This window comes from Dichomitus squalens (assembly GCF_000275845.1).
Source record: "Dichomitus squalens LYAD-421 SS1 unplaced genomic scaffold DICSQscaffold_27, whole genome shotgun sequence".
NCBI lineage: Eukaryota > Fungi > Basidiomycota > Agaricomycetes > Polyporales > Polyporaceae > Dichomitus > Dichomitus squalens.
The window spans coordinates 115,483-127,648 of NW_006766909.1; the positions used below are offsets into that span (position 1 = coordinate 115,483).

At 54.2% G+C, this 12,166-nt stretch overlaps 6 protein-coding genes across 6 annotated transcripts; all 6 read right to left on the reverse strand.

The window, feature by feature from the left end:
* Nucleotides 1-192: 192 nt before the first annotated feature.
* On the reverse strand, nt 193-851 carry DICSQDRAFT_64813 (Rad52/22 double-strand break repair protein; the record flags this gene model as incomplete). Its single annotated transcript, XM_007367626.1, has 4 exons — nt 193-339; nt 389-584; nt 636-666; nt 722-851. 4 exons carry the CDS (start codon nt 849-851, stop codon nt 193-195), a joined length of 504 nt encoding a protein of 167 aa, XP_007367688.1.
* A 3,560-nt stretch (nt 852-4,411) lies between these two features.
* Nucleotides 4,412-4,813, reverse strand: DICSQDRAFT_17748 (uncharacterized protein; the record flags this gene model as incomplete). Its single annotated transcript, XM_007367627.1, has 1 exon — nt 4,412-4,813. A coding segment is annotated over one exon (402 nt), but the record flags the coding sequence as incomplete, so codon positions are not given.
* Nucleotides 4,814-6,170: 1,357 nt separating this feature from the next.
* Nucleotides 6,171-7,838, reverse strand: DICSQDRAFT_64811 (alpha/beta-hydrolase; the record flags this gene model as incomplete). The annotated part of the gene is made up of 8 exons (XM_007367628.1): nt 6,171-6,342; nt 6,407-6,581; nt 6,647-6,904; nt 6,952-7,030; nt 7,088-7,116; nt 7,167-7,209; nt 7,277-7,437; nt 7,508-7,838. 8 exons carry the CDS (start codon nt 7,836-7,838, stop codon nt 6,171-6,173), a joined length of 1,248 nt encoding a protein of 415 aa, XP_007367690.1.
* A 369-nt stretch (nt 7,839-8,207) lies between these two features.
* On the reverse strand, nt 8,208-9,015 carry DICSQDRAFT_181872 (uncharacterized protein; the record flags this gene model as incomplete). Its single annotated transcript, XM_007367629.1, has 2 exons — nt 8,208-8,752; nt 8,811-9,015. The coding sequence occupies 2 exons, from the start codon at nt 9,013-9,015 to the stop codon at nt 8,268-8,270; spliced, it is 690 nt and encodes a 229-aa protein (XP_007367691.1). The 3' UTR covers nt 8,208-8,267.
* A 468-nt stretch (nt 9,016-9,483) lies between these two features.
* On the reverse strand, nt 9,484-9,648 carry DICSQDRAFT_64913 (uncharacterized protein; the record flags this gene model as incomplete). The annotated part of the gene is made up of 1 exon (XM_007367630.1): nt 9,484-9,648. A coding segment is annotated over one exon (165 nt), but the record flags the coding sequence as incomplete, so codon positions are not given.
* A 953-nt stretch (nt 9,649-10,601) lies between these two features.
* On the reverse strand, nt 10,602-11,462 carry DICSQDRAFT_171926 (uncharacterized protein; the record flags this gene model as incomplete). The annotated part of the gene is made up of 1 exon (XM_007367631.1): nt 10,602-11,462. The coding sequence occupies one exon, from the start codon at nt 11,460-11,462 to the stop codon at nt 10,602-10,604; it is 861 nt and encodes a 286-aa protein (XP_007367693.1).
* Nucleotides 11,463-12,166: the final 704 nt, after the last annotated feature.

Genomic DNA, 12,166 nt, shown 5'->3' on the forward strand with positions numbered 1-12,166 from the left:
GGATGACGACGAGGATACGGTAGGGTAAGAGGTGGTATGGGAGGTGGATGCGGAGGCTTGAGGAAGGTTGGAGACGTCGGGCTTGGTCTCCTCGAACTCGGGGCGGCGGTGGAGGTCGGTACGGTTGAACTTGGGCTAGGGTCGTTAATTAGCTCTTCGTACATCAGAGAGTGCTAGGGAGCGATGGCGACACTATGAAATAGGGGGTAGACGTACTGGGGGAACCTTGATCTTGATCACCTCTTGTGTATAGGACTTGTCGTACAAGCAGTTTCCCAGTAGGTTGCCAAAGTTGCGCAGAGTGCGCTTGACAGCGTCGGTCACCGCTTCCTTCTTGCACTATATGCGCGTTCTAGAGTATTCATTGCGCAAGTGAAATATGGCGCACCTTGTCAAGAGCGGCTCCCTTGCTCTTCGAGTTCTCCAGTAAACCATATCCAACGTCTTCGTGGAACGCTCCATCTCGTAGTGTCACCCGCACTATTGCAGTGACCCCGACGTTGAAGCGTCGTGACTCCTCGTCAAAGTCAATGAAGTCTGTTGTGATGTTGACAACACTCGAGCTCCAGCCGTTGAAGCCGAACCTACAGACAATTGGCTCCCTCTACCATCTGCAGCAGGACAAATGGACGTACACTTCGTTCGCGAGGTTGATGATCTTCCATCCTGCGCCCCGCGAGTCTCGAACATGCATCGTTGTACAAAAGTAGGAGGAACGCACCTTCAGCGTAGGTGAGTTTGGGACCCCCTCCTGGTCCCGGTCTCTGAGAGATGTACTCCGGACCAAGCTTCTTGTCGAGCTTTACCTGAAGCGCGGCGATCTTCTTTGCGCTCTCCTCGGACACGTCCATAAAGGACGGCTCAGAGAAGAGACTTGACTGCGTGCCAAATACACTTGCACCGCCGTTGCTGCTAAACGTGCCGTGCATCTGGGGTGCGAAAGACATGGCGCCGTGTGTGGCAATATGAAGTGGTTGTCCGAAGGGTCCGCGAGGGGATTGTGCAGCCATGTAGGAATCGACCAGGTGTCCGCTATAGGAGCCAGCAGTTGTCATGTGTGTCTAGAGTCAGACCGTCAAAAACAGAGTCATTGGACAAGAAAGGAGAGACAAGATGGGCAAGAGGAGTGGTCGGAGCCGTCGATGCAAGCAGCAGCCTAACACGTTGGAACAGACGCCTGAACGCGTCCAAATCCGATCGCGTATCGGTCCCGTGAGAACATTCATGTCTCACGTGTTGCTGTCTCCAGGGCGAGTCAGCAAGACTCCTCCGACTACTATAGCTATGTAGTACAGTGTATATGAACCTGAGACTCTCTTTGTTCACCCTCCTTGTCCTTCGCTTGTCTTGACTTTTCTAGGTTTTCCGTAGGATAGGCAGTCCTTCCGGGACCAAGGTTGAGGAAGCAGAGTCGCCGCCGCTCTTGGGCTCGGCCCAGTCGTCAGAAGAGTCTCACGTTGACGAGTCACTGGGGCTCGCGCCGCGGCAGCACGCTCCTGACAGGGATTAAAGCAAGGCAGGGTCAGTGTCGACCTTATAAGGATGGCTTGTCTGGCCCTTTATATTAGTTGCTGCGATACACCTTTCTCTAGCTGACCTACAATTCTGGCCCCGAACCGAACGCGTCCGAATGGCATCCAAGCCATATGGCATCCAAGCCATATGCTCTTCTAGCACGAGCATCGTCGTATCTTGCTCTCTACGACAGTATTCAGGAGCCACAACAGCAATTTCTGGAACTGCAACTGGAGTCCTGGCTGTGCGCAGAGGGCTTGCAGCTGTCCATGCTCCCGTGGCTCATGGCAGGACAACAATCCTCCAACTTAGTAGGCACGTGCATCTCCGAAGGTCCCTGTTGTACCAGACACCCTTTCGTTCGTCAGCATGAACAACGGCGACGGATGTGCTGGCACCTTCCAGATATCTCAAACGGCGGCAGAGCCTGGCACCCAGGCGATGATCGATGTCACCGCTTCCTCCTACTCGCAACCAGGAGCAGCCAGGCATGTGCATGTGGGTGTCGCCTACGCCGCAGGAGGAACGAGGTCGAGGGCACATGGAGGCTGGGTCTAGACGCGAGTCGCCTTGATACTTACTACACGAACACAAGCATCTCCTTCTGCAAAAAGACTCCAAACCCGGACGAGGTAGGCGGCTCAACCGAGAACAGACCGAGCGAACCATTGCACGTCGGCATCGACCTTCGATTTCCTTGCTCGTTTGTAGGCTCTAGCTTGTCACACAGGATCAACGAGATGCGTACTGATTTGCCGCTCTACGATCATTACCTCGACACATCGCCCTCGGTACACTTGAGCAAGCTCAATGTCTCCACAGTGTTGGCACGGATCCACTTGGAGGTATGTCAAACATAATCCAAGGCTTTCTTTTCAATGCTGAATCAGTATACTGACGTGCGGGCATCCTGCTGCAGTCCGTCTCTGGAGACGACATTACGTTCAATCAGTATACGAGCAGACCGGCGGAATGTACAACGCCTCGTCCGCATTGCATGCCCAATAAGCAGACGGTCTCGTTAATGTATCAGCCCTCTTACAATACGATAACAATACGACAACTCGTCAGTAGCGGCCATAACACTCAACATCTCAACATCGACCGGGTGGGTTCAAAACAATTCTCTCACCTTTTTTAGACCTTTTCGACCACGATCTAACGTGTCATTTCCTGCCTGCCCCACGTGGACATAGACCTGTCTTCAGCGAGATTGCGCTGGACTCCACCTCCCCAAACATAACGCACAGCAAATTCGACGTCGTCGCAGTCACCGGCCACGCCTCCATCAACCTTACCTTCGTGGCCTCGCCAGTTGACTCTGTTCTCAATATATCTACCGATATCACGACTACTGCCTGCCGGAGAAGGATGAGAACCTCAATCAATGCGCGTTCCTATAACATCGGAAAAAGTGTACGTGATTTCATGTTGCCAAGAAGCTCTACGTTTGAAGATTGTCGACACAGACCAGAAGATATAGCGATAGCAAGACATAATAACGGCAGGACGTGATTCTATATGTTGCATCATAGATGATAGCGTGCTGAAGTAGGGTGTATCCAGACGAACACTGTATGAGCAGCTCTGGGGTGGCGCGCACCATTGCTACTCAGAAAACACCCGTCAAATCGAGTCTCACCTGGAGATCCGTTAGCCAACGTAATTATTCCGTTTTGCGGGATTTCGCAATCATAGCATCGAAGGGTGGGTGGCACACCTGCAACACTCGCTTATCCACTGCTTCTCCGTACTTTTGAAGTGCTTCGGTTATCTCGAGCCTTCTCCCGGTTGCGATTGCCGGACGTGAATCGTCAAAGGCCTGTGGGACCGCAGGGGCGACGATCGCAACGAACATCAGATCCAAGACAAAGTCGCGCTCCAAGCGATGCTCGCCTGGACCATCATCGTCACAGGGTAGTACAAAGTCCTGGCAGGACTTCAGACTTTGCCGAAGGGCGATCAAGCTATTTGTGAGTGCCTTCCCACTAGGCTGTATCGCAAGCTTTTCCTCAATATACTTCGGAAGGTCGCTTGGCTTGAACTTGAATGGAAAGAAGGGAGGAAGGTCGCCACGTTTGTCGAACTGTTCCAACGGAAGTGCTGGTTTGAACGTGGTTACGATGTTGGAGGCAGCAGCGCGGCAAGCGCGTGCGTAGGCGATAAGTCGACGGTAGGAGAGTGCACTGACCCACTCTAGTTCCGGAGCATAGAGATTCACCAACTCTGATACTTGGCTGGAACTGCTCCTCGCAAAAAGGAACGCGCAAGTCCGCGCCTTTCCCTCGAGGGCATGCGCGATGGCGACGAAGTAGAAGCGGAAGGGAGATTGCTCTGCGAATGTCGTCCAATAGTCATGGAGGAGATCGTCGATTGTGACGAAGCGATATTTGTGCATTACGGACAGCATCCGCACAAATGAGTCTGCATCCGTGAATTTGAGACGTCGGAAGGGGTAGCAGTACCGAAGGAGGGCATCCATAACAGCGCTGGTCTCCTGTGCATGATAAACGGGGATAGAGCCCTCCGGATGCTTCTCTTCAATGAGCAAACCAAGGAACGACGGTGACGCGAGGTTGATGACGTATCGGTGGACATAAAAGTCGACACCGTCCCTGGCTTTGATGATCAGGTCCGCGGAGGGATCTGGGGTGTCCGCGAGTGGGCATAGGGTCGACGATGTGGCACCCTCCGTCGAGCACGTCTCCAAGATTGACGAGTGATCCCGGCAGAAAGGAGCGACCTTCTCGACGTGGACAACATGTGTACCGTCAGATTTGACTTCACTGGTGCTGTCTAGTCGAAGTAGACGGAGGTATTGCCCCGCGCTGACACAGTCCAGGACGACGCTGCTGTCCGACATAGACCGGACCAGCTTCTTGATGACAGCTGCCTCAGCAGCTACCTGTGCCTCCTTCTCCAGTCCAAGTTTGCAGGCGGTGGCGAATACCTGCAAAGGGTCGGTGTCGATGAAGCGTGGTTGAATCAGGATGTTTCTCGCCGCATTGATGACGGCCGGGGCCTCATACTTCAGTCCTGCAGCAAGGACTTTCGAGAGGTCGGACAAAGATCCAATGTCGGGGTTAGGAACGGGGTAGCAAATGCGGAGGCATAAATCCATGATGGTACTGTCCTCGACCACATCCACACAGGGTTTACTCGTGAGATTACCTGGAGGTTGGGGGAACTCGAACATGTGGGCGAAGATGGGCGATGCCAGCTTCAGGATAGAGGAGAGAACTGAGAACTCAACGCGGTCACTTGTACGGATCACGAAGTCGGTATCGTCTCTGTCGAATGGCCCTCCGGCTTTGGCAACGGGTGGTAGCTGCTGAGAGTCTGAGGCAGACATCGTGGGGTTTGGTTCGAAATTCGAAACAATGACCTTGTGTGTCTAGCTAAACGTGATGGATGCTGCCTGAGCTCATAATTCAAAGGTGTATTGGTGCACGAGGACATACCTTCAAAGGCTAGTGAGGCTACGAAGGGCGGGACGTCCTATCAGCGATCGCAAGGAGAGGCAGCGAGACCGTGTGAAGATGCCAATGAACCCTATTGTAGCATTGACATGTGGGCGACGCATGTGAAGGCTCCAAGCTTATGTAAGAGAAGCTCGAAAGACCGGCTGGAGTCGCACCATTGTCTCATGTGACTGTGAAATTGACGTGAGTACGACTAGTATTTGAGTTTGCGCGTCTCACTGTGTGCCTTCCAAGGGGTCCCTCCCAGCTGCTCACTTGATGCTGATTGTTTAATACAGCCGCATTCATGGTTATGACGCCGAACAGAGGTCCACAACGAGCAGAACGTACCTCATAGGTATCTCTGAAAGTGAGACAACACAACGGCTTGACTTGATAAATCGCGCTAACTTTGATTCGCTCAGCTGAGATATGAATTTGAATGACGAGCGCAGAGCTTGCTGACCGGTTGGTTTGAATACGGACTGTCCTGTCAAAGTAAGTAAACTGACAGGGATGTGTAAAGGGACGGATCAGTTTACGGGAGGTCGGAGATAGCCGGCTCAGCTTCTCACCACCAAATCGATGGCCAATGATATCTCTCGTTCTCCCACAAACGCTCTCGCCGCCATCGCGCCGATTCGAGAAATGCTCCTACTGGCCGCGTTTCCCCACCTCCTATGTCATTTCCTACTCCAAAAGCGAGCTGCACCACATCTGGAATACAGCATTTCAGTTTCCTCCTGTCATCCAGTGCGGCGTCAGTTCACAGAAGGTCTCCGTCCTGCTCAATTTCCCGCTGTTTGATGTCAATCGCGGCATCCTCCACGTTTTCAATCCTCAATAAGTCGTCTCCCATCCTTCTTGACAACGAAACGGTCTTACGCCCTTCCTCACAGTCGATTGATATGCGAAGGGTGATTCGCTGAAGGCTCGTCGGACAACGATGCTCGAGAAGCTCCAGGCACGAGCGGAAGCTGAGCTGCATACCTTCGGCGAACGCGTCCAGGTGGTACCAGTACCACGCGAAGTCGGTACAAGACGACTAGATGAAGCATGTGCAGGACGAGAAGTCGAGAGGAGTCATTCACAAAGAAGACAAGAATCTTATTGCGTCGGAATTCTGCGGGTATGTCATGAAACGTGTGCGTCGCCTCAGTGCAAGCCACGTGAACCCTCCCAATTCTCGATGACTCATGCATCGTACCCATTCTTCCCCGGTACAACGCCGTAGGCCGGTCCGCCCTTGCCAAACATCTTGCGTAGGTCTCCCGCGAGCTTCTCCGGTACCTCGGAGGCCGCAAAGTGTCCACCCTTGTCGTGCTCTTCGGACTCGAAGACGAGATTGCCGATAGTGTGCGACCATCTACGAGGGTTGCTCGGTGGTGAGTCTACTGCACACCAGGAATGACAAGGAAAACCGTACGCACATTTTAGGAACACGAGCGATTTCTCCAGGGAAATATGATAGTCCGAGAGGGACGCTGGTCCAAGCCGGCCGGGCGGAGATGGCTCCTTTGGCTAGGTTGGACATTTCGTAGTAGATCCGAGTTGACGCGGTCGCTCCAGCCCGCGAGAACCAGTAGATGGAAACCCATTCAAGCACTGGCAACCCGTCAGGACTGAGATCAAGCGCGGCGAATTGGCGTGCATCAACGGCGGTCACGTACCCTCGTCGTCTGTCCAGGGATAGTTGTCCGACCAATCCACGAGCTTCTCGTATATCCAAGCTAAAAGGCCAACGGGGGAGTCTGCGAGAGAGTATCCCAGAGTCTGTGGACGAGTCGCCTGTTGGACGTAGTAGCCCCTCCCGCCAGCCGACCATTTGGCCGATTTAGCGAGTATGCTTTTGGACTCCTGATCGAACGTGAGCGCAAGGAGGGACTGAATATACAGCAGTGGGAACTTCGTGAACGCTGGCGGCGCAGCTCTAGATGAAGGTGCACGACTCGGTCATCGGAATCTAGAACAGGACGATGAACGTACAAGGGCATGTTAGTGTGCCATGCTTTGAGGTGCTTGTGTCCGTAGTAGACTGCTGTGTGCCCTCCGAGCTACAAAGGTCCAGTCAGTGGTCTTTGTTGATGGTCAGTAAGCGCGACAGCACGCACAACATGTCCCCAATCACCTCCCTGGTACACTAGTTACGTTCAGCTTTCATTCCAGATTTATGTAGCTGCCAGAACTTACCATATTCGTCGTATCCGAGGGCCAGCATCAGCTTATTGAGCACCTACACGGACAAACAAGTTGTCGGCTCACTTACGCCCCGACCTGCAAGCTATGCATATGAGTCATACCTCAGCATATTGGCGTGCTGCGAATCCAGGCTTATGTGGCGCCTCAGAAAAACCGAAGCCGGGCAGGCTTGGTGCGACAACATGGAAGCTCGGTTGATCACTCCCGGCGCCAGCCGTCAAAAGGGGTAGGAGCTTCCTGACTTCAAGGAAATGACCAGGCCCTACGAGTTGACATAACACGCTCGATTAGCGTCTTCCCATCAGTACCTGTCACGACACAAGGATACTTACATCCGTGAACGAACAACAGGGGGATTGCGCCTTTGACGTCGCTCCTTTGATGGATGTAGTGTATGTTGAGCGAGCCAAAGTCCTCCACCTCGATGTCGCGTGTGAACATCGGGAGCTTGTTGATGTCGGCCTGGGCCTTCCGCCAGTCGAACGCGGTCTTCCAATATGTCGTCAGCCGCGTGACGTCAGCGAGGGGTGCGCCGTAATCCCATCCTGCACCATCGAGCTCGTCAGGGAAGCGAACGAGCTCGAGCTTCTTCTTGAGGAACTGGAGATCTTCGTCTGGCACGGCGACCTTGAAGGGCTGCTCAGTGTTGGTGGCGTCCGACATGGTTGATGGTGGGGAGAAAGATCATCGGTGAGTGACGAAATGGACGGTGACTTTATGTAATGACCCTAAGCACCGACTTCTCTTTCCCATCTCTTACCGAGCCGGTGCCGCAAGCTCATGCGATTGAATTGTTACTAGTGACTCACAAAGATGAAGCTGCCTTGCACACCATTGTACAACTCGAGTACAACGTAAGGGCGTTCAACCTGATGCATAAGATCCGAATTGACGCCTCTAACGGTCGCCGCAGTAAGACTAAGGCGTTTGAAAGCTGATGGTATGTAGTACCGCGCGGTACCAGTGCAAGCTGGCGTTCTTCGACTGACCGCAATGTTGCAATTGACTCTTGCCATACTGCGGTAGAGGATAAATAGATACAGCACGTGAAGCAAGTTGGATAGATGCTCTCCTCCCGGACAGCGCACTGGCCTAAATCAGCAGCCGGACAGTGCCCTGTTGCTGCAGTCTCGGCAGCCGCCTCTCCAACGCGCCTTCGAGCGCTACCTTGATTGCTCGCGCATCCCTGTCGCTGCACAAGATCTCGTCGAACCCAAACTCCACACGTTGTAGGGCTGGTAGCCCAAGCAGCGCATTCTCCAAGTTCGTCCACAGCTGAGGGTCCCCTTGCATGCCGGGCCCTCCATGCGCGTTCTGTGTCCCGTCTGCACCAAGATCGCGGTCTTGGGCGAGAGTGGTGAATGCTCTGGCTACCTCCACACGGTCGGAGCCCGCGTCCATGCGGACGTGCGTGAGTGCAGGAAGCGCGCCTCGGTGTTCAAAGAAGAGTCTGGTGTAAGCGCGGAGCATGGAGGGGACCATGTAAACCTGGGCGTGCACCGAGTCGGAGCTGCAGCGGAAGCACAACACGAGCGACTCCAGCGCAGCGCAAGGCGCGAGGGAAATTGGGTGCGACGCTGCGAAGAGCAATGGTTGGTAAGTTCGAACATATGATCAACACTAGACGATGCTCACCGACCAAGGGGGTCTCCGGAATATCCCAGTCCATGTTTACCCGCAGATCAAGGGTACGGAACCTGGCGCCAGTGTGGCGCACAAAGTTCGAAAAGACCCGCAAATTCTGGTAGGTGTGTGCGGTGAGACGCATATGAGTGATCCCCTGGCGGTCAATCCAGGCATTGTCCGCGAAGAGGTCGTAAATGGCACTCGCAGAGGGCATATCAACGCTTTCGATGTCTAGAGACTGTATGATGGGGGGCTTGAAGACGGCTCGGGGCAGGAGCAATGTGGGTGCAGATATCAGCAACCCCATGTGACCCCCGATGCGAAGCGAGCGGATGTCGCAGAACAGACATATGAGTGCGAGAAAGTGGCGCGGATTCCCCCCCGGCGCGGAGCAGCAAAAGAGGGTCAGCTCATCCAGCCTCCGGGCAGGTCGTTCGACAGGGACATCTGGTAGGTCATCTATGACGTGAGAAAAGTCTAGTGACAGCGACCTCAGTTGGGGCAACTTGTCCATGAGAGCACAGAGAAACCTGAGGGTAACCCGGGAGTTGTGGGGCCCGCCGTTCATGGTCAGCTTTCTGACATATGTTCCAATGGCTAGAGGGGGTCGTGAGGGCGACTCGGATTTTGAGAGGCATTGGAGGAACTTGGTCAAAGTGCCTGCGCGTCCGTGGGTAGGAGGTAGATGATTAATGGTGACAGTATGGAAGAGATGGGTGCGGCTAACGGCGAGCCACCGGAAGCAGACGAGGGAGCAAGCAGACATCGATGTTTTGTCATGTCGGAGAAGGTCGATGATGGTGATTTCGAGTTCTGGAGGCAGGGATGGGAATGTATTGAAATTCATCTTCGATGATCGTCCGAAGTCACCTCGACCTGATGGACCACAGGCTATACCTATGAATCAAGTTCAGGAGGTACGAAGAATACAGGAGCAGCCCTTTATACGCACATACGCGCCCTTTATGGAGACGTTCTGTTCTAAAGAGAGTATGGCACTACAAGCCTATCTTGGATTCGTCCCTGTGGAAGTATGAGGCTTGTACTTACCAGGAGGTATTGCTGGCTACGGTTGGTGCCACGACGGCTCTCAAATTGTAGTCTTTTGAGCGTGGGACTCATGCTTCGGCTGCTTGCTTGTGTTTGGTCCGCCGTCTGACGCCGGCTGACCCGGCGGACGGTACCGTAAGCACCTTGAGGAGGTCCCATTGGACGGTCTTATACTACGTGTTGCCTCCCAAAACGTACCGTATGGTTCTCTTATACCTCTAGCTTCCAGGCTTGGATTTCCTAGTACTCAGATGGGGGATGTCTTGCTCCGCAGCCCCCAAACATGCAGCTAGGCACTCGCCAGGCTAAGGAAGTTGGCAATGCCAGTCGGACTAAGCACAATCGAGTTGTCCTATCAGACGGTCAGTGTTTGCATTCTGATATATCGTTCTATATTCTGACTCCAGAAAGTACGATTATGGTTCATCATACGAACAAAGCAAGATACACGATACATATGTGTGATCCGGGCTATCAGAACCCCTGTGACTCAACAGGAGGGATTGGCAGCCTGGAGTATTGCGAAACAAATGTATGTACGTAGAACGCGACCGCCGCCCGCTGAACCTCTTGGTATTCTTCCTCAAGCAGGTTGCCTTTGGCACCCTGAACAATCATCTCGGGGCAATCCGGCCAGCGCACCAGCACTCGCGCGAAGGCTCGCAGGTGCTCACGGCACGTCTCCCACTGTTCGTTTGGAGGCGAGTACCAACAGAATACGCGTTGCTCGCGATCAATGGGGGCAGCTACTTACGCGGCCGACGAAGAAGATCCCCCAACGCCAGACACCAGCATCTTCCGCTCCCAGCGATTGATCTCCATCCAGTCCTTCTTTTGCACACGCAAGGTATCCAAGGCCAAGAGCTCTGCTCGGAAGTTGACCTCGTGCGATTCCCAGAGCAGATCTGCCCGAATGGACGGATCCTGAGCGATCATGTTCAGGTCTACGGCGAGGCCACGGAACTCGACGACGACGTGCGCGTTGTAAGAATCCATGTCCGCCACTTTGTGACATAGGGCTGCGATACCGTTGCGCTCCTCGAGACGTCGCTTGGCGCGTCGCGCATCGGCACCCTCGGCACCGTTCCGCACGCTGCTCTTGGCAAGATACTGGCCCCATAACGCAGTGCGCCATTCAGCAATCGTCAAGGGGCGGTTGTCGAGACTGACGTCGAACAAGCGGGCGCGACAAAACTCGCGGATCCGAAGGAGGTTGTGAAGATATCGGTGGACCTTGCCGTCCACGCGAACACGGTCTTGATGTGCACATCCAGGGGTCGGGGTCACGGCGTCGGAGACCGTATCGAGCAGATACGGCAGTGGGAAGAAATCAAGAGCAGAATTGGCTGTCGGCGGCACCGGACTGACAGCCCGCAAGGCATCCGCCCAGACAGCAGTTAGGTCCACAAAGGGGGAAAGCACAAGGCAGCGCGCAGAGTGTTGGAATCCGATGGATCTCGCCTGGGCGGAAGACGCCTCGGGCTGGTGAATACTCTGCCCCGTCAATGAACTTTCTGCGGAGACTTGGTCCTGACTTTGTGCGTGTGCCATTCGTCGTCGCTTCCGTCGAGACAGTTTTGAGCCTTCCGAGGCGGGTTCCGCTGAACGCATAGTGAAGTGGCTCGACACGATGTCCTTCACCTCCAACCTGGGATGCTTGTTACTCACGTTTTCAGGCGGGGATCGACGGGAGGCTCAAAAAAGACAAGTGGGAGCCAGTGTTGTGTTTAGAGGCGGACGCGACCATGCTGCTCACCCAATTGCCGGTCAGGTTCGACACGCCGCCCACGAACGCGCCAGCACGATGCAGTATCGGTGGGTCACAGGCCTTCGACGACAACCAGAATGGTAGCGCATCCTCTCCGACAACCTTCCAAACTACGACGTCCGAGGTGAGCGGCTGCAGCACCCAGTACGGAATGCCGACTCGATACCAGGTCTGGGTGACATCTGTTGAACCCGGGGGGCGAAGGCCTCTCCCACGGGTGGCAACGACAGCGGATAGCCTGCAACTCACCTAGAAGGGTTGTTGGTTGCAAGAGGCTTGTTAGAGCGATGAGAGGAGATGTTCGAGTGAACTGAACTGTAGATTGGGGGTACAGAGGTCCCCTATATATACTACTGTACATCTGTGGCTACGTAGTACTATACAGTACCTTCCCAGGATGCACAGTCGCACAGAGAAGCAGTGCGTACACAGCAAAGCTGTGTGTGTACCACATGAGTAGTACAGCCTCGGTTATTGCAGTAACCGGCTGTGCCGTTCCATATCTTGTGACGGCTGTATTAGGCAAGCTGTGTAAACCAGCGCCTGT